General features: G+C 41.9%; 1 protein-coding gene across 2 annotated transcripts in view; it reads right to left on the bottom strand.

The window, feature by feature from the left end:
* Positions 1 to 26,530, bottom strand: part of LOC125897266 (mitogen-activated protein kinase-binding protein 1-like) — a 43,481-nt gene extending 16,951 nt beyond the window's left edge. For both annotated transcript variants that reach the window (XM_049590464.1, XM_049590465.1), the window contains exons 1-21: positions 26,141 to 26,530; positions 22,275 to 22,366; positions 18,373 to 18,435; positions 18,201 to 18,258; positions 16,182 to 16,352; positions 15,749 to 15,886; positions 14,621 to 14,803; positions 11,263 to 11,423; positions 10,596 to 10,785; positions 8,789 to 8,932; positions 7,208 to 7,395; positions 7,030 to 7,121; positions 6,790 to 6,915; positions 6,274 to 6,344; positions 2,513 to 2,634; positions 2,344 to 2,419; positions 2,150 to 2,261; positions 1,933 to 1,996; positions 1,482 to 1,592; positions 1,228 to 1,385; positions 66 to 103 (exon numbers count right to left, since the gene is read on the bottom strand). In XM_049590464.1, the coding sequence (XP_049446421.1) occupies positions 66 to 103; positions 1,228 to 1,385; positions 1,482 to 1,592; positions 1,933 to 1,996; positions 2,150 to 2,261; positions 2,344 to 2,419; positions 2,513 to 2,634; positions 6,274 to 6,344; positions 6,790 to 6,915; positions 7,030 to 7,121; positions 7,208 to 7,395; positions 8,789 to 8,932; positions 10,596 to 10,785; positions 11,263 to 11,423; positions 14,621 to 14,803; positions 15,749 to 15,886; positions 16,182 to 16,352; positions 18,201 to 18,258; positions 18,373 to 18,435; positions 22,275 to 22,366; positions 26,141 to 26,242 (2,460 nt within the window). In that variant the 5' untranslated portion in view covers positions 26,243 to 26,530. The remainder of the gene's footprint in view (positions 1 to 65; positions 104 to 1,227; positions 1,386 to 1,481; positions 1,593 to 1,932; positions 1,997 to 2,149; positions 2,262 to 2,343; positions 2,420 to 2,512; positions 2,635 to 6,273; positions 6,345 to 6,789; positions 6,916 to 7,029; positions 7,122 to 7,207; positions 7,396 to 8,788; positions 8,933 to 10,595; positions 10,786 to 11,262; positions 11,424 to 14,620; positions 14,804 to 15,748; positions 15,887 to 16,181; positions 16,353 to 18,200; positions 18,259 to 18,372; positions 18,436 to 22,274; positions 22,367 to 26,140) is intronic.
* Between the last annotated feature and the right edge of the window lie 606 nt (positions 26,531 to 27,136).

The raw sequence follows: 27,136 nt of genomic DNA, 5'->3' as shown, positions 1-27,136 counted from the left end.
AATCCAATGTTAATTATTTTGTTTTAACTGATAACAGTGTTTTCACACTGAATATAACCACCAACCTTCGTCAGCTCCCAGTCCTGTCCTTCATCTGAGCCACCTGTTGAATCAAAGAGCACAATTATCAGAAGTTTCAAAATAATGACATAATACTCGTTTGATGTCTGGATTGTTCTTGTCAATGCTGCCCTCCACAGAGAGGATAAAGGTCAGGATTACTACAGATGGGAGGTATTCTCTAACACAAGTGGTTACACCTGAATGGGCAACATGTGGTCTGCTACTATTATATGGAATCCTTAATTCCCTTGATAAACACCAGGGGTCAGATGCATAAAATTCTCTGTAGATTCACAACTAAAACTGTCTGTATGCACAAAGGCAGAACTGTGCACGCACATTCTTTTCATCAGATTTATAAATCTGCAGCTACGCCTGATTCTCTTTTATAAATCTCCGTCACTGTGGAGCAGGGCGCACCTGCACGAGCCTCATTTACACATCCACAGCTCACCATCAATGGATGCAGAAATGCCTTTAAACACACGCTTGCATATTGATACTTGTGCCCACTGCACCACTTATTAGACCTGTCAATGAGAAATATGGCACAGAAAGAGAAGCAGTTTCACCGACTGTGTTGCAACGGCGAGCTTCTCCAGCGGTGCCAGAACATCTGTCATCACACACGGCTGTGGATATTTATAGAGCCCATACCACTAATTCGTCACACGTTTCTGCAAACCGTCATCGGGGTAAAATCTCAATCATCGTTGTTATTAAATGTCAGAAGGACGATCGATGATTCATTCACGGCGCTCATGTTGAAACTGACTTTACAAAGTGCTTTAGGATAAAATAAAATGATCATGGCTCAAATGTAAATATAACTAATAATGAAATTCATCATTTGTAAATTATTTAAATTGGCTTTGTAAATGCCCCTTTGATCTATATTTTACCTGGCTCTTAACTTATATTCAGTCTCCTCCTCATTATATACGCCTGGTCTGAAGAATACATGAGGTGTGCACACTCTAACTGCACATTCTTCCTTTATAAATATGTGTGGATAAGGGTGTATGCACGGTTTTCGTAGGTATGTAATGTTTATACATCTGGCTCCTTAAGTGAGGTTTATTCTTCTACGTTAAACTGACAGTGTAGGCCTATGTACAGCTATAAATCTGCCTTAACCACCAGCTCAGTTCAACATCACAGTACCTGTGTCCTCCTCTCCATGGCTGCTGTCAGATGAACTATTAGTTGCGATGTCCTCTGGGTCATTGGGGTCGTCATTCTCTGCTCCGTCGTCCTCCTCCTGCTCACGGTCACTGTCAGAGGACAGCCCACCCAGAGTGGGGGCACTGTACACCTCTCGCCTGTAGTAACACCGTCAGAGACAACATGATGAGCATCATCAGCACTAGGTTTATAGAATGATTGTAAAGTTCCCAGACGGTGGTGTGTGTCGTCACCTGAGGCTGGAGGTCTTGCTGGGTGGTGTGTTTGGGTTTTGTCGGAGCTGGCAGAGCCTCTCTCTCATGCTGATTGTCAGTTCTGGAGCCAGTCGCCACACAAAGATACAGCTGGGAGATAAAAGCATTCGGGCATTAAAAATTCAACATTTCATTTCAGCTCCACTATTGAGGAAACTGTCTGCAAACACATTTCCCCACTCATTTCCTCTGGCAGCAGTGGCTGAAGATGATTTTCATTTGATGCTCCGGTCTGGGTTTTCAACAGTAGGTTTATTCATGTTCGGATGCTTCGTTGTTATTAGAGCTCTTAATTTAAATATAGACCTAATGCTTGTTATCTTTTTAGAAATACAACTAAATTATAACATTCTAAATGTTGGATTGTCTCCAGTAAAATCTACATTACTGGAGTGAATCAAAGGCAGCCAAAAACAGGACGGTTTCTCACCTGTCCCCCGACACAGAAACCAAATGCCTGCAGTCGTTGGTGAACTTCATCCCCGTGACAATCTCTGCAAAACAGAAAATATGGCAAAGCTAGTTTCATTACAGTGTCTGGCACATGCAGGTGGTGATCCCTCCCTCTCTGCTACAGACCTGTAATTTACACACAGCTCAGGCTGACAGCATAAAATATATGTGTGTGCAGGTGTGTGTTCTGTTACCAGAGTGTCCATCCATAGTGGCGACACACTCCCCAGTGTAGAAGTCAAAGATGCAGATGTTTTTATCGGAGCAGCTGGTGGCCACGTATTGACCGGACGGATCAAGCTGAACCTGCCAGGACAGAGGACAATGAGTCAATACACTGTATGTACAAGGAGGGAACATTTGGAGTCTGTGAGGAGAGACATGTTACCCTGAGCAGACTGCCATCCTCACTCAGTGATCCCTTGTAGAGTTTCTTCTGTTTGCCACTGCTGATGTTAAAAATCCTGCAGTCAAAAGGAAAAACATTTTTGTTTCCTGTTGCTGACCTCATGAACTTTCATAAACACACACACACACACACGTACCCACACACTCACCTGATGCAGCGGTCCTGACAGCCGACAGCAGCGTACTTGCAGGTGGGGTCTACGCCCATGTCGTACAGCGTGGTCTTCCTCACCATGTGGTGTGAACGCCTGAATTCTGTTCCTCTGTCAGTCTGGGAAACAAAGAGAAACACAGTCAGGTCAACGGTGTTAACTGAAACTCTGGGAAAGCTGGACACTAAAAAAGTACACGAGATACAAACCCAAAAGTTAAACACGACAGCTTACAGCTTCCTGTTTATATGTGTCTCAGTGACTAATGGACACAACAGCTTTTGAAATTGTTCCAGCACTGAGCAGACGCGAAACAAGCGGCAATGTAATCACTCTTGGCCTGTTCGCTGTTGTTCTGACAGGCTCAAATTTTTATTCTATGTGTCTGACAACATTATGGAAAGGATTCCTACAGAGATAGACCCTTTTGTTATAGATTACGATCCTTTTTGTTTCACCAAAAACAGCCCCTAAATGTCCATAGTCAAACCCACCAGACTACATTTAAATAAACACTGATTTTAGCATGTTTGCGATTTTGGCGCCGTTTCTGGTTAAACCAAAAATGATATTACGCAATAACAAAGAAGTCTATCTCTGTAGGGATCCTTTCTATAAAGTTGTCAGACACTTCGAAGAACAATCTGAGCCGGTCAGAGGCAAAAAACAAGCACTTTTAGTGAAGGTAAATTTGTTTTTCGGCTGCTGGCTGCAGCCCTCTCGCTCAATACTCGACCAATTTCAAAAATTGTTCTTTCCATTAGTCACAAAAATACAGTAAAATAGGGTCCGAGTTGAAAAATATCAAAGTTACCGTGTGTGTCATGTCTGCATCACTGACCTAGTGGTGCTGTAAGTTGAGCTGACAAGAAGCATAAATTGAGTTATTCCACTTCAAGGAACTCTGATCTTTACATTCTGCATGTTTCCCCTGTGGGTCTACAGAAGTTAGGCACAATATACATGCTATACATATTCCAAGCGAGCCACCTTGCAGCTCATGTTGTAACGGAGAAAGCTTTTTAGAAGCTGCACTGAAAGGAAGGAGCCAACTTGGCCTGTGCCTTTTAGTTTAAATCAAAATAAATACATGCATCTTAAAAGTGGGTACACATACACATAGCTGCTTAAAATGTATGAAAGGCAGAACATGGATTATTTGCCTCAGTTAAAGTTTGGCTGATGGAACGCACTTGGCAAAGACCCAGTGTGAGTTAAAATAAGTTGTATCATTTAACAAGTTCAGGCCAAAGAAAATCAGTGTTTGTGCATCTAATCATGGTCTTAAAAGACTATTATGGTTTGTCTAGAAATGCTGAAAACACAGAGCATATATGATAACAGACAGTGCACAATATGCTCGTTCTCCAGGGAGCACAGAGCTGTCACAACAAGTTTCTAAAATGAGCACTCCATACATCTGCGGACGCCGTGGGGACGTTCTACTGAACACTAACAAGCCATTGTTTATTGTGCTCTACAAAACGTAATGAGTCACTGCAGTGGCCTGAATTGTGTCTTAAGTTTATTAAGAACGTTGTTAACTTATGCAACTCTGACCAAACAGAAATTGTCACAGTGACCCAGAAGCAAATCTGGAGAAAGTATGCAGCCGGATGTTTCCTTTGTCCCATTTAGGCATACGACCTGCAGTCCAATGCTCCGTTTGCGGTACTGTTGTGTTGCACAGTCAGTCCGTAATGTGAGGAATTAATCATTGAATTTAATCAAAAAAATGAAGCATACAAGATGGCTGAACCAGGATTAGCTCCTCAGTGTGTCTTTTATGGCCAGAAATAATTATGAGAATATTTTGTAAATGTTCCCATGTACCAAAATTAAGCAGTAAGTCAGCTGAAACCAGACATTTACAGTGATTTTAATATAGCTGCAGGACGAACTAGCCTCAAATGATGTATTACCTAAATAATATACTGGGAATATGTGATTATGAGAGAAAAAGCAATGACAATAAATTTGTCAGAAAAGAACTGTTGTCAAAAAAGAACTGTGACATTTTAGGAAATGTGCTTACTTGCTAAAAGTCAGATGAAAACACCACTATGTCTGTGTGGTAAATGTTTAGCTAGAGGCAGTGGGTGGTTAGCTTAGCTTGGCTTAGCTTAGCTTAGCTTAGCTTAGCACAAAGGCTTGAAATAGAGGGGAACAGATCGTCTGGCATGTCGTTTTTACACATTGGGGTTTGAACAGAATAAACTAACAAGATTTAATATCTTAATTAGTGAGTTACTTTCGGACAGAGCCAGGCTTGTTGTTCCCGGCCTTTATGCTAAGCTAAGCTAACCAGCTACTGGCTACAGCTACATATTTAGAGTACAGACGTGGAAATGTTCTCCTTCATCTCCTTAACAAAAACGCTAAATCAATTATTACTTAACAACAAGCACAGCAGTTGAAGTTAAAGCCCCTACAAGGAACTTTGATTTTGAGTTGATTTTGGCGACCCTGTGGACAAAAGCGGTAGTGTTTTGCTGGAATGAAGCCTACATTTCCCATGAGCTCTAGCGCGTATTGTCGTAAAGACGCTTACCTGGGTCGCGCATGTGTTTGTTTTGGGGATGAATGAAACAACAAGACGGGAAAACTTTGCCCCCGCTCCTATCGGGGATCCCGCGGGGTGAATCTGTGCAACCTGCGGCCTCTGTGTGTGGCTCCCCGGACAGCTAACGCCGTGGACCCGCCGGCTCCTGCCAGGATTGGGCTGGTAAATGCTAGATCGCTAGCGAACAAAATGTTATCCTGAAGGATTTCCTGACTTCCCGAGGATTGGATTTTCTCTGTGTGACTGAGACGTGGCTGACTGTTGGTGAGTCCAGTGCTTTCACAGAACTTTTACCCGATGATTGCTGCTATTTTAACTCCCCGCAGACGTCGGGTCGAGGAGGAGGAATAGCGACTATTTATAAGAGTCACTATAAATGTAAGCAGCTAGGTAAGATGACGTGTGCCATCTGAGTGCCGTAAATCATTTCGTCCTGGAAGCGACCTGGGGCGGACCCAGACACAGTTTCCTAAAGGTATGGATATACACTATATAGAAATAGCTTATCTTCACACCGATGGTCTCATTTGCTGTTGTAGGTCACGCACAGACATCAGCAGAAACGAGAGACTTTTGCATATCCAGTTAAAAGTTCCTTGTAGCGGCTTTAAGGTGTACGATGGTGAAGACTTTGTAATTAATTGTCTGGTGATCACGATTACGATTTTGAGGTCAAACGATTTCAAAATTAATGATATTGAGTGTAAACGATTTTTACGCCTGGAGATGTTATTTTGACTTCTACGGAAGCCACACGTGCACAATATCACCCCTCCTCTCCTCTATTCACTCCACGAGCCAGTCAAGTAGGTGAACTAGGAATAATTCGAGGGGCAGGTGATCGCAGAAGATTTCAAAAACAGCGTGCGGAAAATGGCAGCGGGAGAGCGAGAGAGGTTGCTCTGTGTGTGTGTGCGTGCGTATCGGGGCCGAACTCCGCCGTGGAGGTCGTCACCATTTGTGAAGGTTCATTTGTTTAGGTAGCATTCACAATCTTCGGTGGTGAATGTTCTTACACAGCCACTGACCTCCACCACATTTCTGCTGCCAAAATGCGTGCACATGCTTACATCCGCCATCCCTGTTTAAACTGTAGAAGGTTTTATTGGGTATTCTACATCAGTATTCACCTCTGGAAAGATACATGCTTGATGGTGGGAGCTGATGGGATGTATCTCGCTCAGACGTGTCTTACCTTGTGTGCAGTGCGGAAGTAGATGCTCTTGTCTGCCCCACAGCTGATCATCCTCACCTTGTTGTCATTGGCTGAAGAACAAAGACACAAACTGAATGAGGACTTTTTGTAACTTTAAAAGAAACAATGAGACATTGAGGCCTGTAGGCAATGAAAAGAAATGCTACTCTTCATCAGTCGGCCACTAAAAGTAATTTTCTACACTCTAAGGAGACAGAAGATTTAAAAACAAAATCATGACTAAATTAATCCCAATTCAAAATCAAAGGCAGACACTGATGCAAGTATGCAAATCCACAGAGAGAGAAAACAAAGTGTAAAAAATAAAAAAAGTACACAGCAGACAAGGCTTTGCTTCTAACAAACAAAGCTCCACCTAACACATGTATAGTTGTCATCTATTATATAAACAAGCAGCGCTGCGAGCAAAATAAAAGAGTGGGACTGAATGGAGATGAAAGCGAGGATTAAGCAAAGATTAGCTGTCAGATGTTGACAGTGTCTCAAGTGGCTCACCAGCAAAGCGGACGGCTGTTATGGATGAAGAGTGCTCGTCGAGTGTCTGCACCAGACTGTAGTCGTCCTCAGCATCCAAGACGTGGATCAGACGGTCCCTGCTAGCTGTGGCCAGCAGCTTCAGACCTGACAGTAATAAGACAACTTAATCACATAATCGTATACACAGCCAACGCACAGATATTCCACAAGCATGCCATCATTCTAATCACACACACACACACACACACACACACCGACCTGTTTCTGGTTTACTGTATTCGAGACAGAGGATCTCCGCATCGTGGGCCTCCACTTTCAGAATCTCCTCCATGCTGCTGAGGTCGTGAACCCTGCAGAGTATAAATTCAAATTTTTGTTTTAGGATGGAGGTCACCTCAGTCAGTCATCAGTCTCAGTTTAAGCCTTCTTGTCCGACCTTAGCATCCCGTTGCGATCTCCAGATGCCAGGTGTTTGCCGTCTGGACTGACACAGATGGTCCTGATGCCGGTCCGGCTTTCTGCTGTCTGTCCATCTCCTGGTTTGTCCACATTTATATTTGTCAAACACTCCGGATCCAGCAAGGCACTGGTGTTTCGGTCTACGTAGATTATATTCAGGAGATCCTGCAAAGCAATGACGGATACATGAATGACCCATCACAGTAGGAATGTCTGCTCCTGAAATGTTATTTTTTTCTTTGGTATGACATGAAGACATAAACACTTGAGGTCTTCACAGGTCAGGGAAATATGTAGTCTTGGTTGCCAGTGTCACTAATTTCTTCCTGAATTTGGATCATATTCCTGCTGAACATGTCCGGTTTCTTTTAGAAGCTTTTATTGGTGATTGTTCAAAGTAAGAAATGCCACTATTCTCTGTTCCAGCGATTCCCCAGCTGTAAGTGCACTGCTACGTGTTGCTACATGCTAATATCGGGAGAACATGTAATCTTGGTTGCAGATGTTGTTCATTTCTCCACAGTTTTGGATCATATTCCTGCTGGAACGTGTCTGGTTGTGTTTAAAAGGACTTATTGGTGATTTTTTAACCACTATACTCGGTTACAGTAACTTTTTGAATGCAGTGACGGTGCAGAGACAACAAAATATGACTACCCAGAAACTCAGACCAGTCAGAGCAGACTAGGCTTTTTTGGGATGGAGGCTTATAGAGACAGACGCTACAACAGAGCATTTCAGACAGAGGGTGAGTACAGGTGTTTCAGCTCAGACAATATGAGGAAAATAAAGTGTTTTCGATCATTAAAGGGATAGTGCACCCAACAATGAAAATTCAGCCATTATCTTTTTATGTCGGGGCTTCAGGACACTTGGATCACTACAGACGAGCAGTATGGAGATATTTTGTGGTTTCAATTATGTGTTTTTGGACGTTTGAATCTGGGGTGCCGTCAGCCTCCATTAGGTGGAGTTGTGTTGCTACCTCCTCTCCCCTTGGATCTCTGCAAGTGATGTGAGGACTCTAAAACTTCACCTGAGCCTCCCTCGGCATATGGGTGAGTAGATAATGGCTGAATTTTCATTTTTGGGTGCACTATCCCTTTAAAGCATGTAAACATGTTCTAGCAGAAAACTTTAATGGAAGTGTGAACCTGAAAATGAGTATAAAAAGTGCCTTTAATAATGAATCAGATTATTTTGTTGTTGTGATGTGAGCTGCTGCAACACCTTTGTTTCCCCAGATCACTATCCATCTTTTGTCTGCTCTGCCTCCAACTTGCTGCTGCTGCTGCTGATGCTAAGTCAGCCTAATCATCACACAAGATACAGCACTTACGCGTTTCTCTCATAATCAGCGCTGATCACAAGTCTTCTCGGATCCACTCTGGCATTACACATAATGACAAATAGACCTGGGACCCATGGTAATAGAACAAGACCTGACCCAGACTCAACTGACCAAAGTAAAACATGGACCAAAACCTATACAGGTCCCAGTTTTGGTCCTGGGTTGACCCATGAAAATCTCTACACCAGACAATGATGGCAAACTCACACTGCTGAGGATGTTCTGAGAATGAACATGAGTTTGTGTCCAGTCGCCCACGTGCCACAGTCTGATGGTGTTATCTGCTGAGCAGCTCAGGAATGCACCTGATGACAAACCAGCACCAAATTCCCCGGGAACATCTGGGAACATCTGAGGAAGGACAAGAGAGAAGGTGTGTAGTTGGGTGAGAGTTCAGGGAATATAAATGATGTAAGAATTCCACTGCTATGCCACCATATTTACACTCAGCATTTAACATTTAATCATTAGCTTTGGTACTTTTCCATCTCAAAACCCATGTTATTGGTTGTGAACATGCTCACTGTGAATGAATAAGGTCAGCTGAGACAAGCCTTTGTGTCCACAACTCACAGCTGTAGTCAGAATCACTGATCAAAATCTGCAAAGCTCTGCCAGAGCTGCTGTTGGACTGTGTTCAGCAAACTCGTTGAGTGTGTTAGATAAAGGCATATGGTGGGAGTTTGAGCACAGTAGGTGAGTTGGGTACCCTTTACACTTCTCACTCACATGGAAAACTTTTATCTGGCAACACCAGGATTATTAGTTGGTGCCACCTCTGCATTTGTTTTGGTGACGTTCCTTTTTTAGAGAAGCAAGCTACGTCTTTTGTTGGTGTTTTCAGAGGTACGTAGGGATTAGTCAGGCCAGTTTTGTTATACTGATTTTGTTAGGCATGACCACTATGTCCCGTCCTCCCCCGCATTTTGAGAACCCTTTGCTATGTTTGCCGAGTTCAAATAAATCATTTTCACTTCTACTCTAACTCCTTCAAATTTTTGGTTGTCATGTTATGCTCTCCATTTCCCTTCTGTTTTCAAAAGAGGAATTGGTTTGAAGACAGATACTAGCGCATAAAAAGGGGAATTAACAGCTTTCACTGCCTATTATTAGCAAGTTAAAAACTGACACTAATATTAATATTATGACTTACTTAATGTAATAACCATTAACAAAATACAGCAATAGACTTTTTTGTGTCCCAAAGCAGCCCAATTTTAGCACTGGGGTGGCCTTATCAATGCCAAACACTCACCCATTTTGTAATTATTACAGGGACAGTTTGCTTCAAAATCGAAAAGACATATTCTATCTCTGCTGCTTTGGTGTGAGTTGCCAAATGCTGGAGATATCAGCTGTAGAGATGTCTGCCTTCAAAATACATCTGATAAACTCAAAAGCAACGTCTCTTTCCAGAAATCATGACCCAGCTACTCAAGATAATCCACAGACCTTGTTGTGACCAGTTTCATTTCAGGAACTATTTTCTTGTCACTGAACTACACCCACCAACTGTATCACCATGCAGAAGAAAACATGCATCCACTGCTAGCTCACCTAGCATTACTGAGCTAGCTAATGTTACAGCTCAGCCGAGGAGGACGCCGTTAATGTTTACATCTTATGCTGTCACGTGTACGAGGCTGTGGTTTGACAGAAGGAAATAGTTCCTACATAAAACTGCTCACAGCAAGGTCTGTGGATTATCTTGAGTAGCTGGGTCATGATTTCTGGATAGAGACATTGATGTGAAGTTTTTCAGATGTATTTTTTGGGACTTTGAGCACCACAAGCTGAGTGCCATCAAGTTCCATTAAATAGTAGAAAAGGCAGACATCTTTAACGCTCAGCAACTCACACCAAAACAATCTAGATTGATAAATAGCGCTACAGGTAAGAGGGAAAATAAGTGTTTTTGATTTTGGGCTCTTTAACACACTTAATCGGGCGCTTGTTTGACACACACTGCATGTGTCACCGTGGTTAAAGAGGTGTGCATCATTCGCTTGTTTACCTCCAGGTCCCCGACACAGGCAGCATGGAAGAGGGCAGAGTGCACCTTCCCCACCCTGCTGACGTCTCTCACATCCCACACGTACACACTGTGGTCGTTATAAACACAGCTGAGCCACTGGCTGATGGGGTCATAGGTCACGGCGATGACGTCTGGGTAACGGGCATCCGGCTTGGTGGAGAACAGGTGGCTGATGGGAAAGAGATTGGGATACATTTTTAAAGATCATGGGATAACAGCCACAGATGGACAAAGGTTTGTCAGTGGACCCTGTTTCCAAGCCACTGAATAATTTAATCAGTAATTTTGCTCATAAACACACAACAGAAAACAGCAGACAGTTTGCAAACTGAATCATAAAGAAATCACAGGAGCAGTTCTTTAAAGCCCTGTGCAGATTACTTTTTATTACCATTATATCCGTCTGGACGTGAAACATTCAGTATAAAGTACAGTTTGGGTAACTTACACTGAGCTTAAAATATTGCACTACTTAAAGTACCACAAAACCCGCTATTGATTTTGACTCCAGCGAGAAACATTTAGGAGTTATTTAGACTGTGAGAAGGAGCCACTTGAGACAAGAGGCACTATAAATTGAGGGCATTTGATCCTGCAGTGGATCCCAGCCAAGGAGAGGCTGTGTTACTCCTGAGCTCTTCCTCACCTGGCCTCGGTGATGGCCGAGACGTCACAGCCAAGGGGGTGCGGCCGCGGCAACGTGCAGGCAAAGTGAAGGTCGGCGGGGCTGAAGGCTCGCACCGTTCCATCAGCACAGCCGCAGAAGATCATATCCTCAGACAGAGACAGGGACTGGGCCATGCCCGTCTGTAAGGCAGGACACAAAACAACAGCTCTGTTATTAACACGTGACCTTATTGGACCAAATGTGTCCACAGTAATATAGTTAACATAAAGGTGAATTAACAGAGGCCTCTAACGATCACCAATACAAAGAAAAATCAACTGCAGTTTCATAATTAAGTCCAGGTGAACAGCCGTGCGTGTCAGTAATAATAAAGGTTACAGAAGGTTGCAGTGGGACATCAACGCGTCCTTATTGGAATACTTCCAAACACATCCTGTACTTGTTCTCGTCCCTGCTGCTAATCCCTCTTTGATCCTCTGACAGAAGGCAGGACTCACACACCTTCATCTTCACCTCTTGATTAAACACCACAGCTGGACGCTAACCAATGAGGACTGGTGGTTGTGCCACACTCAGGAAGGTATACGTATATATATATACTGCAAATTTAACACCAGTAAGTTTTGATAGTTTTCAACCTGAACTCTATTTTCTAATGTTTTGTGTTAGTGACTAATGGGAACAGCAATTTTTGAAACTGGTCCAGTATTGAGCGACACCACTGCTCCCGGCAACTGTGAAACAGACTGTAATGTAACAACAAGGAATGTTTACACCATCAGTTTACATCCCTTTGGAGTGCTTGTTTTTGTCATTGACAGGCTCAGATTGCAATGCTACGTGTCTGACAACATTATGGAAAGGATCCTTACAGAGATAAAGAGTCAGATCCTTTTTGTTTAAACAGAGACAGCACCCCCGCTCCCCAAAAAAACACCAGCATCACCAACCTCCTTTAAAAAACACTGCAGTTTTAGTCTGTATAGAGCCAGCATATCTTCGCATCTAACTGGGTGAATTAACGGTTTATTCAGACCAAACCAGAGCTAGTGATCGTTGGAAACGTGTAAAGATGAACTAAGACAGTTTTTGTGAGTTTTATTTCGTTACTGTCGACTCCCCTGTGAAGTGTATTTTATGGTGAGAGAATTGCTGCTTATTTAAATGGAGTCTGGTGGGTTTGGTGACAGCAATTTCCGTCTGTTTCCAGTTAAACCAAGAGGAACTTAGGCCCTGTTTAGATGACAACGGTTTCTCTAAAAACGGAAAAGTCTGTCCTTTGCGTTTTACAAAACTTCTGCGTTTATATGACGACGTTATTGAAACAATCCCCGTTCACACGGAGCCGCAAAATCTAGTGGAAACGCTGTAGTATGCACGCCAGGCCAGTGGGTGGCAGTGTAAATTTGCAAAGCAACACCACGTCATGACGCCATGCACCAGAGCCCTGCACTGGGACGAGTACCCGACGGGTACCCGCAAAAACAGCTGATTTGCGGGTGGTTTTTAAAAAAGCATTTTTTTCCCGGGTTCGGATCTGGGTGGAAAAAATAACATGCGGGTCGGATCGCGGGTTTTAGATAAACACATCAGTCATTAGTTCGGTAAACTACAGATAACTATCTTGGCCATTATTTACTCGCTGAGGATCGCCTCCACTATTTCGCAACGGTCATTGCTTCAGTTGTTTACACGCGTTTCACCATCTAATAACACAATTTGTGATTGGACGAGAGAATCAACATGGCTGCCACCGTCTAACAAGCGCCGCTTCCAAAACAGTAAATAATTATTTAGGTATTTGAGAAATACGTGGATAAAACGTACAACTATCACTTTATAATGTTTCTTAAGTAAAGTAAAGTAAAGTTCCTTTACATAGATTAAAAGTTTAAAAGCATTAAACGTAACAAACGAGTGCTTTTACACTCGTATGGGAGAAGAATATTCAGCCAATATGACCCAAAATGATTACTTTAAATCCAGGTTACGGGTCGGGCTGCGGGTCGTGTTTCAACAGGTCGGACCGGGTTGCGGTACTAATTGGCCTGATGCACGGGTTTGCGGTTCGGGTGCGGGTTTGTACGTTGCTGGGTCGGGTCGGGGCGGATCTTGAAAACTGGACCCGTGCAGGACTCTGCCATGCACCTGCGCTGAAGCGCCTTCCTCTACAACGCAGTGAATACAAACCAAAACTAAGAAGACACAATGGGGAAAGCACGCACAAATAACTTTGTCTGGATGGACGACGACTTCAAATCAACAGGGTGAGCAGCACAAACAGAGCTCAGCATTGTTGTTGTGACGGTCGGCATGCCTCGTGACTGGAACCGTAATGTGCATGTGCGAAAAGTCTCCGTTTTCAGAGGAACTGCATATTGCACGTTTACATGACAACGAAGACGCTGCCATTTCCAAAAAACTGCACTGTGGAACCTGTTTTCAAAACGTTGCGTTTTCAGGCACCCAAAACACCGCTGTCGTGTAAACGATCGGCCAGAACACAACTAAAGTTTACCGTTTTCAGTTGAAATCGTTGTCGTATTAACGGGACCTTACTGTTATACAAAAAAGTTTATCTCTGTGGAGATCCTTTCCATAAGTTGTCAGACACTTAAAATAATAATGTGAGCCTGTCAGTGGCAAAATAAAGCACTTTTAGAGGACATGTCCCAAATGGTTACTGCTGACAAAAACTACGACGGAAATTTTTCATCAGCAACCTTTTTTTCCATGATGAAAATGAGATGATGACGAGCTGAAAATAGATCTCGATGGTAAGAACTAAGACGAAATCTATGTTTCATTTTCGTTGACGAGACGAAACGTGACGAAATGTTAGCGGTGGACTGTTAGACTTTGAAAGCAGAGAACAGCTAGTCTGCGCCAGGATGTTTTGCTAGCCGCTGAACAGCATTGGAGCAAGAAGCGGAGCAAGCAGCCACTGGCCGTGGACTTCACAGCTGTTCCCCATAGGACTCCACTCAGTCTGGACTCAAGAAGATTCATGAAACTCTGAGTTTGGGTCTGTCCTTAGGACATTTTGGGCATCACTTAATGTCCTGCTTTCTGGGGAATTTTCATGCATCTTGTTTTTCCTTTTCTGTATCAGTTTATGGTGGAAATGTCATTAACTTTGTCTAAACAAAAGACATCTGCTGCTTTTAAGTTTTGTTCTTGTTATTTTCTTCTTGTTCTTGTTCAGACAGAGCCAGGCTAGCTGAGATATAACTTCATTAGGTGGAATAACACAGCCCAGTCAATATCCCCTACATCTCTTTGATCTGGGGTAAAGTAATTTATATCATCACAAGTAATGGTAGTTAACTGCCCGACGCATCTTTTCACTGTTTGACACTTCCTGTAAGCCTCTCACCTGCAGGTCCACCCACTTGTCCAGCACCCTCTTGCTGTTAAACTCGCACAGCAGGCCAGAGGAGGTGATGCAGAAGATGGAGTCAGACGTAGAGCCCCGTCCACAGGCCACATCACAGAAGAAGTTGTTCCTCAGCTCCCCCAGCAGCCCTGAGCGGCCCAGCAGAGGGACAGGAGTGCTGGCCTACATACCACAGAGGAGTGAAGGTTAGCTGAGGCTCAGACTGAAGAACACTGGTTACATTTACACTCTGTATGTGTCGACATTAAATCCCTATCCACGCATTTGGAAGTATATGTAGCTGTAAGATTTTCCTTTTTTCAAGTAGAATTTCTTGGTGTGAAAAATAACAAAGAAAGGTCAAATGAGAAGCCATGGATTTCACAATGAACGTGTGACTAGTACTAAATTTGATCTTTGTTCGAGTTTTTTTTTATCACACAATAAACAGTTGTGAAGTTGTGAAGAAAACTCTGTGAAGTTCACCGCTGTGAGGACACTCTGGAACAATGAAATAACAATTACATGGGAGCTGTAACAAAACCAAACTCCCACTGATCTATGAGAGTGTTTATAGCCTGGACAGTTTTCAAGGCAATGAAGACTTTTCATACTATGCAAAAAAGTTTGGAAGAAAGGAGAAGATTATTTTAAAGTTAGAAAAGGACTCCAAGCAGAACTAAAGCAAAGAGAAGGTTTGAGAGTTTGAGCATGGTCAGGTAATATAGTTAACGAGCTAACTGTGCTAACGAGAGTTCGGACAACATTATTGGCCGACCCTAGATATCAAACAAAAGCCAGACACTGTATCATATTAAATTGTTGTGAGCTATAAATTTACCATTTCTAAGCCGGAGACAGAAAATAATGTTATTTCCGAGTCTGAGTGAAGAGCGCTCACTCTGGGAGCAGCAATTTCTGGGGACCGAAACACCTCCAGAGGTACACTGCACTCTGACTGACAAAAAAACAACAACAGGCTACTCGACTCAAGCAATCTCAGTCGACTGAGGGGTCTCATCTTTCAGGGGGCAGCGCTAGAAACATCCAAAGTAACGCATCTATGGTTTGCAGAAACTTATAATTCCAACATTATCTCCTGGCTGGGCTGAGCATTATATATATTACCTTGCTGGCCTTGCAGTGGTCCAGATACCAGAACTTGACATGTCTGTTTCCCACAGTTACAAAGTAGGAGCTGTCCTCAGAGAAAGACACACCTGTCACCTTACTGGACACCTTGTTGGCAGCCACAACGACGTCTTTCTGCAAGAGAACGATACGACAGTGTATGGTAAAAACAGAAAGCATACTTAAAGTCTGGACAGAGTCAGGCTAGCTGAGTCCCCCTATTTCCAGTCTTTATGCTAAGCTAAGCTAACCTGCTGCTGAGAGCAAATTTCCCACACTATTCCTTTAACATATCCAGGAGTGTGTAGGTGAAAGGTAGAAGCTAAAGTCCTTCTAGCTTGAACCAATATGACAAACACAACTGAGTGTTTCAACGGCACAGCAACAACAGTCTTGGCAAGAAGAGCTGACTGTGGGCTACGAGGCATACCTTCCACGCCCAGACGTTGACCATCATGTCATGCTGGTTTCCCACACTGACAATGTATTTGCTGTTGGGGGAGAAAGCCACACAAGAGACGCCATAGTTGTGCTTCTGGAGCTCCGCCACCTGTCTTCGTTCTGCCACGTCCCACAGTCTAACCGCTGGCAGGTGACCGCTCTGGGGAAAGGGAAAGAGAGGGGTGGAGATGGGGAGTGAGTAGTTGAAACAGAGAGAGGAAATAGCTCAGTGGAGGAGGATGTTTGATACGTAGACACACGTTTCCTTCTGTGTGGTGATACAGTGGAAAGAAAATAGGTCCTACATGAAACCACTCACAACAAGGTCTGTGGATTATCTTGAGTAACCAGGTCATGATTTCTGGGAAGAGACATTGCTGTTGAGTTTTTCAAATGTATTTTTTGGGACTTTGAGCACCACAAGCCGAGTGCCATCTAGTTCCATTAAATAATAGAGAAGGCAGACATCTCTACGGCCGAGTTCTCCAGCACTCTGCAACTCACACTTCACTTCATTCTTCTGTCTCTCCTGAGGAGGGCTGGACCAGAACCACAAAGACTAACCGTCACATCGCTGAACAATGACACGACCATCAGAGGTGAAATTAATATTGAACCCACACAGACCGACGGGTCCGTCCTCTCTCCCTATTTGCTCCAGCTTTCCCTTCACCTGGAGCAAGGGCCAGAGCAAGTAGGTACTCTACTTTGTGCTGACATTTTTATTTCAGCGGATGTTCAGTATCATAGCAACCACATCCAACCAAAGCATGTCAGTTCATGGGCCTCATTGCCCTTCTGTGTTCTGCATTTCACAATGTAAAACAAGCATTTGATTTGTTTTCAAACCGTGCCATCTTTGTCATATATAAGGCAGCAACATACCTGATAATAGCCAAACAATAAAGCTTACTTATAAAGCACTACAATCAGGTTGCATGATGTAATACTGCATATCATGCTCAACACTGCACAAGAAATTCCTTTACGGCATAAACGGAGGAAAGAGGAAAAACATGAACTGTCCCTTTAAATCCACTGGTACAGGAACCACAGAGTCACCTGTCAGCCCAGTCTACCCAGCTCTCTCAGAGATTATCCTCCCCGTCCTCTGCTCACTGTATACAGTTACTTGTCCCTCGACCTGTTCACATTACTCTCTCTGCAGGGATCGAAAGGTCGGCAGGCTATTTGCGTGGCCTCTTGTTTTAATACACAACGACCTTTCAAAGGTCAGAGTTAACAGGTGAGAGGAGAGGCGGCCTGAAGGACGCTGAAAATGGATGACATTCAGCTGAAGACTGAGCTGCATACAAAGGAGACAGAGAGAAAGACAAATACAAAAGATATGCATGTCTGCTGCCCGTCTGTCCTTGATGTAAATTAGCTCCTGTTTGGTGAATGAGTGTGTGAGAGACGTTTCTTATCAAGTCACTCAGGAATATCCTCTCCTCTTTCAAGGCTTTTAGGAAATATTCTGACAGCAGTGATGCTCTCAGCTCTGGGTACTGACTATAATATTAATATTAGGCTTGAAAGACTGACCTGATATTTAGTACTTTAATATAAAAATCAGCTGTGTTTTAAAGTAGCTATCATGAATTCCCCATGCCATGCATAATCAGGCTACAAAATTTAGCATTACATGGCAGCAGAACAGCGTATCCTCATTGCATTTGGTCTTTTAAACTTTGGTCTGTTGCGTCATGGCAACTACTGAGCGCTCATCCACTTACACACAGAGGTCTTTAATCGGCTTTGATTGGCTGGGGCGGATTAAGATGGTGTGTTGAGGAAAACAGTGTAACTACACCACAGGTGCAGATGCTCGACTGATATATGACAGCTGAACATGAGGGAGCATTAACAAATGACTGCAGGCCAACGTCCTGCTGGGGTATTCTCAATGAAACACGCTCACTCTGTTAACTGAGGACATCTGCAGCCTGAGAGAGAGGTTGAATTCTTGAGAAAAATAACAGAAAGGCAGATTGACAGTACGACTCACCTCTCCTGTGACCAAGTATTTGCCATCAGGGGAGAAGGACAGAGCTGTGATGGTCTTTCTGTGATAAGTGAGAGCAACAGAAAAAGGCAGCTCAGTGTGACTCATGCTTTGATAGTTTTGACACTTCAATGTTGTTCCATTTAACGGCAGATTGTATTTATGTTCAACTCACCTTGACGTGTTGATAATGTGGTGCTGTCTGTTCTTTTTGGGGTTCAGCAAAACTACCACACACCTACACCAGGAAAAATATAATCAGAATTAACCACATGAGTTGTGTTTTTTCACTTCATGATATAAGCAATGATGCGTGTGACTTGGAACAGATCTAGACACACACGTTTGGTGTTTCCTGAGGTGAAATTTAAATGGAAAATTTCCATTGCCAACTTTCAAGTGTTTTATAATTTATTTAGTCAAGGTACTTCCAAGAAATGCAAACACTTGTCCATGGCTGAGTGGAAAAAACATTTTCAGGTCAACAAATTACTCAACTCTTTTTTCACGGTGCATACCTGTAGCATAGCTCAAAGTACGAAGGCTGACTGATTATACACCATTAAAGCTCTGATGCAACACAGGAATCCATACAGAATTACTCAAATAGCAACTAATACTTACAGAAGTAGGCCTACGTGAGCTAATCTTAGTTGATCCATAATCAAACTTCAATCCATGACCCATTTTTTTCCAAAAGATTACACAAAGAAATACAGTAACACAGTACTCATTCATGCATCTGCTCCTCTGAGCATTCTTTGAAAGATAGATTTTAAATCTGAAAAACACTTCCTGATGCTCTGAGGTTAATCAAATCAACAAACACTTTTACAAATGTGCGTCATAAAAGGTTGTGCACCAATTAGCAGCATCTCTAAACTGTAATAATAGTGTAGGCTATAGATAGATAGATAGATAGATAGATAGATAGATAGATAGATAGATAGATAGATGTTTTCACGCACTGATGCATATTAGAGATACATCAAGTCAAAAGCTTGAGAAAATAAATTGGCCATTAAATTACATTATTTGGAAGGTTATTTATGAAAGATGAAAGATGCTGCAACAGTTGCATCACACACAACAAAATTCCAAAACTTTTCCAAAACATTTAATTAATTTTTATAATTCCATGACTTTTCCAGGCCTGGAAAATGTGATTGTGAAATGTACTTAGGGACTCATTTATAATGTATTCATTTATTTATTTATGCATATTGTGCATCACAGGGATTTTGCATTTTCGTTGTATGCTTGCTCATATAATGACAAATAAAAATCTTCTTCATGATTTTTCCAGGTTTTCCATGACAGCAGGAACCCCGAACCTAATGTCAGGGGCATCAGTGAAAATTAAATGTTAAACTATTTTAGATTTCAAATGAATAGTTTGACATTTTGAGAGACAGACTGCCTGCACTTGCCTGAAGAGAGTTAGCATCATGGTTAGCATGGATGAGAAGATCACTGCCATGACTGTGAAATATGAACTTACAGTCAGTGTTGTCTGGTGTTTCTGTTTAATGAGTTACCTTATTAAAAAGCTCCGCTGTGTAGGATTTAGGCTGATATATCGGCATAAACGGAATTAAATATTTACAACTATGTCAGTAGTGTATAATCACCTGAAATAAGAATTGTTGTTTAATCGTTACCTTCGAATAAAATAAATATAAATATAAAATAAAATAAATAAATAGTTGCTCCTCACGGACATAACATGTCGCTGTCATTGTCAAAGCCTTACTTTAATACATTTTAAATACATACTCATATATCTTTAAAACCTAACGTTATGTACCATGTATCTACCAACCGTTGACATATTGGGGTCATCCCTATGTTTCCAGGGTTCTATGTTTCCTGCTTGGTTGAGTGGGCAATATAGAACCCGGGAAACATAGAACCTTTTTTGTGTAAGCGGGGAACATAGATACACTCCTGACGTATTTGCTACGAGTTACCAGGAACGCATCTGGCTGAAAGACATCAGTTAACACGGTCACTCCTGAAACTGAAACACTGGTGAGCTTAGCTAGCATAAAGACTGGAAACTGGAAACAGCTAGTCTGGCTATTTCTTTAAGTGACAAAAATCGTCTAACACTACACAATGAAACCAACAAAACATAGCGCTAGAATTTGTGAGATTTAAAGGCGTTGGTAGGTGAAATTTGTTAAACTTACATTTGAACAAAGACGAGCTAATGTTAGCTAACGTTAGCTAACGTTAGCGGTGTGCATCAGATTTTCTTCTAAACTAAGCTAACTAGCTTCTGGCGCTAGCTTTAAATTTACGACACAGACACAAGAGACGTGTCAATCTTCTATGTGTATTTCCCCAAATGTCAAAACAATATTTTAAGATTGACACATGACATAAAACCACATAGAAAGGAGAAAATAAACACTGCTCGTAGCATAAACCTGTCTTTGTATCAGTGTTTGTACTGGGGTAGTTGAATTTAAAAAAAAAAAGTGTGCACCGTTTTACCACGTTTCCAGGTTGAACATGTTTTTTCCAAATGTTGTGAAACAAGCTTTGCGGTACATTTTCACACATGCTTTGGCAGTGTAAACTTACGCATCTCATGCCAATAAAGCCCCTTTGAAATGAATGTAATTAAACCCCGGTGTATTCAAAGACAGTGCACCTGGATAACACAACAGGGTGTTCGAGGTACAGTGTGTAAGATTAAGGGGATTTAGTAGCATCTGGCTGTGAGGACTGCAGATTGCAACCAGCTCAAACTTCTCCTGGTTAGAATTCCTTCAGTGTTCATTGTTCAGGAGGTTTTAACCAGGAGCTGAATTACCTATCCTCCTCCCTAAAACAAATGGACCAGGTGATTAAACACTGATGTGCTGACTTTTTTTCTCTGATAACTTAAGATCCAGACATTCAGGAGGTTTTTACAGGAAGCCGAATTATCTATAGAGGTCTCTCACTCTCCAAAACAGATGGACTTTGTGATTTACACTGGTAAAAATACTGAATAAAACAGTTTCATGTTAAAAATCGGTGTTTCTCCTATGCTGTTCTGCACACTGGACCTTAGAGTCTCCAGAATTAAACGCAGCCCTGGTGATTTGAATACTTAAAAGTAAATGTCCCATCTTGCTTCATGTAGTGTTTATGATTCACACTTCTTTTTTTTTTTTTTAACTTTTTATGTAATCTGTCTTCTCCATATTCAGATAATACAGCCATAACCATATCGTTTCCTCCTGCTAATAAAACTTCCTCTTCACAACCTGTTTGGAAGCACCTGTTAGCGAGCTGCCAGGTCTTTAGCTGCGTGCCAGGAAACTGCATCCCTGGTAGCACACAGCTTGTGCAGATTTAAACTAAGACAGCAGGTGGATCGCCAGACTGTGCACAATTTGGGAAGAATAAAGCTCGCTAAAATGACAGCCAGAAGAACCAAACACACACACACACACACACACACACACACACGCCCACATATGTGCACAGAAATGCCTGCACACACACAAGGACGTTGTTTTCTCTCAGACACACGATCACAAACACACACTCCACAACACTGTAAACAGCCATTGACCTTCTTAGTATTAATACAGCTTTGTCAGAAGATTTGAGAACAACACAAAAGAGGCTCAGTGTTTCTGTTTCAGCCTAGCAGCACCCAGTGTGCTGCGGTGGTGCAGCAGCTCCAAGGCCCCAAGCATCGCCACTGTAGATCTAAACCCTCCAACCTGCAGTTTACATTTCTCTTTCTCTGCACCCAGCAAGTTGACACAGCCAGTGTCACTGTTTGCACAGAATTAATAATACCACACAATGCTCTTTACATCTGTGAGGGAGTCAAAGGAAGCCTCCCTGAGGACAGGATAAAAAGAAGCTTTGGAGTTTCTCCAATGAGAAAGCCCACAGAGATTTCCTCCTCAGTTCCTCTGAGATAGCGCAGAGATAACACACACACACACGGAAATTTGCACACTAAACATCTGCGTGAGGTAGATATGATAAGGAAGTGTGGAGTGTTGATAAGTCAAAGGTCAGATGTTGAGATAAGGAGGCAGAAATCGTCTCTCCTTCTCTTCTTACCCTGCAGGATAGGCGACTAGACCAGATCGGGGGTCACAGGCCAGCCCGCTGTTTCCTGAAGCAGTGATTCCTAACACCTTCTCCAAAGTCACCTGGAGAGACACAAAGAAGGGTTTTTTTTTTGAGGATTTAGTCACAGACAGAAGTGAAAATAGAGTTGGTTTACAGAGGGATAAACGCTGAACTCAAGCAGCAGTGATGTAACTAAGCAGCGATCGCTTCAATGAATCAAGGACAGAAATAGATCGGGTTGGTTGCACCATGTGAGGGCGACTTTTAAGTGTCAGCTAATGTCAACTGTTGCTCAAATTAGGAACTGTTCTTTACCTATCAAAGGAAGGGTGTGGCTGGGTTGGTAGTTGTTTTTTTTAACCTCCCTGAAGCGACAAATATTCTTCCTTGAGCCTCCCTGAGTGACTTGCAGAAAATGCATGACTCTGCCTCCACCAAAAATAAGTAATTAGACTGAAAATTAAAAGTTGGAGACGAAATCCTGGTGTTGGGGGAAAAAAATAGCTTTTCCTACAGTGGTTAGTTGGTGCAAACAATTTATTTTTGGACAAATTTTAAATGAGACATGAAATAACTTTGATGAAATATCACTATTCTAAGCTCAGATTTGGTTAAGTTTTTATTTCTGATAGTAGCGTTCGTCACTCATGATGTATCCAAAGACCGTCGGAAATTTGAAAATCCAAAAGTAATTTCTATTCTTACAATAAGTGTTCTAATTTTGCCTTCCAAACCTGTGCATAGTTTCTTAAAAAATCAGCGGTTTGGACGTTTGGTCATGGACTTTCCACGTCCACATACGACGTGCAAGGTACAATGGTTGTTGGTTGTTGTCGTTCTGGGACACCAAGTCATGTTCCGCCTGTCACATGCATTGTCTTCTTTCGAGATACACTTCCGTTTTTACAAGAAATTTAACCTTTACATACAGAGCGGACTACGTTGGTACAACACCACGGATTTTTTTTTTCCTTCAACAACAAAAACATGCGGTTAGGTTTCGGGAAAAAGAACAGGGTTTGGCTTAAGAATCTTACGGGACGCGAACACCGGTGTTTGTTAGACCCATCCACCACAGCTCCCACCCGCCCAGGACTTTCGCCGCCTGAACTTTTGTCCTTGTCCCGCCGCGTTTCCCTGACAATGCCAGGTGCTGTTAAACTATAAAGGCAACCGGCCACATATCATGCCGATGTTAAAAGACGCCTTTTGTCATTGGTTTCTGACGCTGCAAGTCACTGCCCAAGCGCCGGATTCTGACGACTTCGGAAAAGCCTCCACCTTTTAGCACCACCCCTCCCTCCTTCATTAATAACAAACAGTCCCTTAGTTAAAGGAGCACTGCGGTTTTGTCTCCGAAACACTGACTTTCATTTAAGACACAAAAGTAAACTGCTGTGTCTTGTGCTGACAAGATTCACACGTCACAATGGGTCATTTCCTCCAGAGGAGCTTGAAACCAAAATATATTATAAATAATGGAGTTGCTATTTCGAGGTGTGAGGACTAGAGGGGCGTTAGTGACATTTTGACAGGTATTGATCAAAAACTTAACACTGAACACACTGAACTGTTTGGGGCCAACAAGGGCATAAGTGCACTTACTCACTAAAACGTCTTAATATTAAAGGTTAAAGTCAATAAATAAAGTCAGGATAAAGTACAGTCATTTTTTTTAAAGACCTTTTTTTTGGCTTTAACTGACAGGACAGTTGAAGCGTGACGGTGGGGGAGAGAGACAGCAGCTGAGACAGGAACACAGTGTCTGTACATGGGATGTGAGAAGTCAAAGATCAGGTTTAACCTAATTATCAAACACAATACGTGACAGAGTGTTTGGCAACTCATGCTGTCTGTCTGTCTTAGGAATTATAACGCAGCTGTCATTCATTAGTCTGCAGTGACATGAATGGACCTGAGTCTGTGGCGTCCTACTGACACACATGTCTGATGACAACAGCAAATAATAAACAGCACAATCAAACTTTGTGAGCTTCATTAGTCGCACTCATATATTGTTGAGTTTATTATTTCCTGAGTATCACAATGTCTTTATTAATGGCTAGTAAATCAATTTTTGTTTGTTTGTCTGTTTGTTTTTGCATTTATAAAAGAGGATAGATAAACAGAGATGGGCGATGAAGAGAGGGGAAGACATGTAGCAAATGGTCGCTGTCTGGATCGAAACCCAGACCGCTAAGGACTCAGCTGACATTTTATATGTGATGCAGTGTTTGAAAATGTGTAAACTGTTTATTCTTTGTGTTGTACAGTGTAGTCTTTGAATATTTCCTTACCCGAGGACTACAAATGCAAACTAGCTGCCTCACTAACTCACAACAGCTGTGTTGTGCATGGCTCCTCTTAAATAAATAAAGAAATAAAGAAGAACTAAAATACACAGGACACACGCTTCACCAGCTGAGCTATCTGCGCCCAGATTTGTTTTATAAGTTATAAAACCATTCAGAAGAATAAGTTTTAGGTTTAGGCCCTCATTGTCTCCTCACTTTGCAGACATTTTCGGCTGCTGTTCTTCTTTGAGTTAGCTGCTAACTACCACCAGCCCCTGTTTAAATTTTCCTTTGTTAGTCGTCAAAACGTCACATCCGTCCTGTCCTTTGGAAAATACATTTCGCTGGTGTTTACATTTTCATTTGGTAATAATGGAGTTATAAATGTTAGTTATCTGTTAATGAACCCTAAATAACAGATTTCTGGTCCCAACACTCCAATCGCTCAAAGGAATTTTTCACGTCATCACTAATGGCTAATCTATGAAGATTTAGTAAATTATTTACTAACATTAATAAAGCCATTAGTTGCAACTTGTATACCTTTATAAAGAGGTGTCTTATTAGCAGTGCTGGAAAGTAACTAGTTACATGTAACAGTAATTAAATTACAAAACAAATTTAATCAGATACTGAGGAAAAAATATGTAATTACATCACAGCTGCTGATCAAAATGTTCGTGATTACAAAGAGGTTAAAATCTTTTTTGGTAAAAGTCTTATATGTAGATTATAACATTCTATATTCTACATTATAGTGAAGAACTTTTAATAAAAGTTTGACAGTAATCAGAGATGAGTACTGTTGTGTTTACACTGCCTGCTTTAAATGTATGTTTAAGGGCGTTTTAGCTTTATGAGGTTTAATACAGTCTAAGAAAATGATTTATAGGGTTAGTGGACAGCGATTAAAAAATCATGTTGTTTCATTAACATGTTTTAGTCAGTTGACATTTTTAAACAAGGTAGAATTTCTTGAATAAAATAATTTGACCACTAAGTATCAACACGACTTTTGGATAAATGTTAAGTTGGTTAAACTTAATTAAGTGTTTGAGGTCAAAGCAAATCATAATGGTTGAACTAAACTAATTGGATTTGTCAGATTATAAAAAACTTAATGACGCCAGAGTTGGAACTACTTAAAAAGATGCAAATTGATACCTTCATTTTTTTTTAAGTTGAACTAGTAGATTATCTTTTAGAGTGTACATGTGTTGGAAAAGTAATCAAAAAGTTATCAAATGAAATAAGTTACTCTACCTTGATTAAACAATTACAGTAGTTACATTGCATTTTTGAATTATAAAAGTAACCCTCCTAACACTGCTTATTAGCGAGTGGAGCCTTTTCCGCTTTAGGTGCACTTCAGAGAGACTTTCCAGTTGCTCAGTTGCTCAGTCTGCTGTTGTTCATGTATTTTCTAAATGTTTGGATCAGTAGTCGCTGCAAAAATATCTCTGATGGGTTTCTACTACACTGCAAAGGGAAGCATGGCCTGACACTGAACCTGTTGCACTTCAAAACAAGGTAAGGGACTGTATGTGGATAAATAAATACCTTGCTGCTGAGACTCTCCTTCCTGTTCTTCTTGTGCCTGGCTGACGGAGAACGCAACAAATTCCTGATGCGACTTTTAATGGTGAAGCCATCGCCTGGCATTGTGTCTGCAGCCCGGGGAGGAAGTGCTGAGCATCCACTGTGACAAGCCACCAGCCGAGTGTGTGTGAGTGTGTGTGTAGGCAGGGGCTGAGGAAGTGAATGAGCAGCCTGTGATGATCCTCCCACCACACACACGCACTGTAGAGCTTTACAGAGCCGGACAGTGTCCCTGCTGCCGGGACATGTGGACGCTAATCTCTTGAGTGGCTTTACTGTTGTCCTCTGCTGTCTTCTGCCGCCTGTCTGTCGCTTCACATCAGCAGCTCCTCCTGCAGCTTCCCACCACTTCTGGACTGATATCGCCTTGTCTCAACGCTCCGACAGGGAGGAAGAGGAAGAGGAGGAGGAGGGCTGCTCAGCTGTTTGCCTGCATGACATCACTAGATTAATCTCAACCTGCACTGGTCTCGTGATTACATCAATGATTGCTTTTGTTGCTGTTGTACCTAATTGATTTAATAGGATTACAGACAGAGACTGGGGGCACTTTGAAAGCTGCATGCCGGATGTTTGGGTGCTCTGTGTTTGCCTGCTGCTGATTGGACGATAAACCTCCTCTTTCATATGTATAATGCTCCATTTCTTCTTTTAAATGTAGATTTGCTGCAGTTAAAGTCATTTTCTTTTTCAGGTCTCTGTGCAGTTCAAGTGCCATGTTTATTTAGAGATAGGCTATTTATTACTCCACAAACAGCCTTTTTAAAAAGTAATTTAAACTTATTTTCTCTTCTTTAGCTAACAAATAAATTAAAAAATATTTTTTTAGTTCCCTGTGCTACTGAAGTGTCATTTATTTAAAGTGTGGCTAGTTATTAGTGTGTAATGCATTCACTCCAGGAAAACGATGCCTTTTTTTTTTTTTTTAAATTTGAAGTTATTTTTAAGTAATTTTCT

The sequence above is a fragment of the Epinephelus fuscoguttatus genome, linkage group LG11, assembly GCF_011397635.1.
Source record: "Epinephelus fuscoguttatus linkage group LG11, E.fuscoguttatus.final_Chr_v1".
Lineage (NCBI taxonomy): Eukaryota > Metazoa > Chordata > Actinopteri > Perciformes > Serranidae > Epinephelus > Epinephelus fuscoguttatus.
This window is presented reverse-complemented; position numbering and strand designations above follow the sequence as displayed.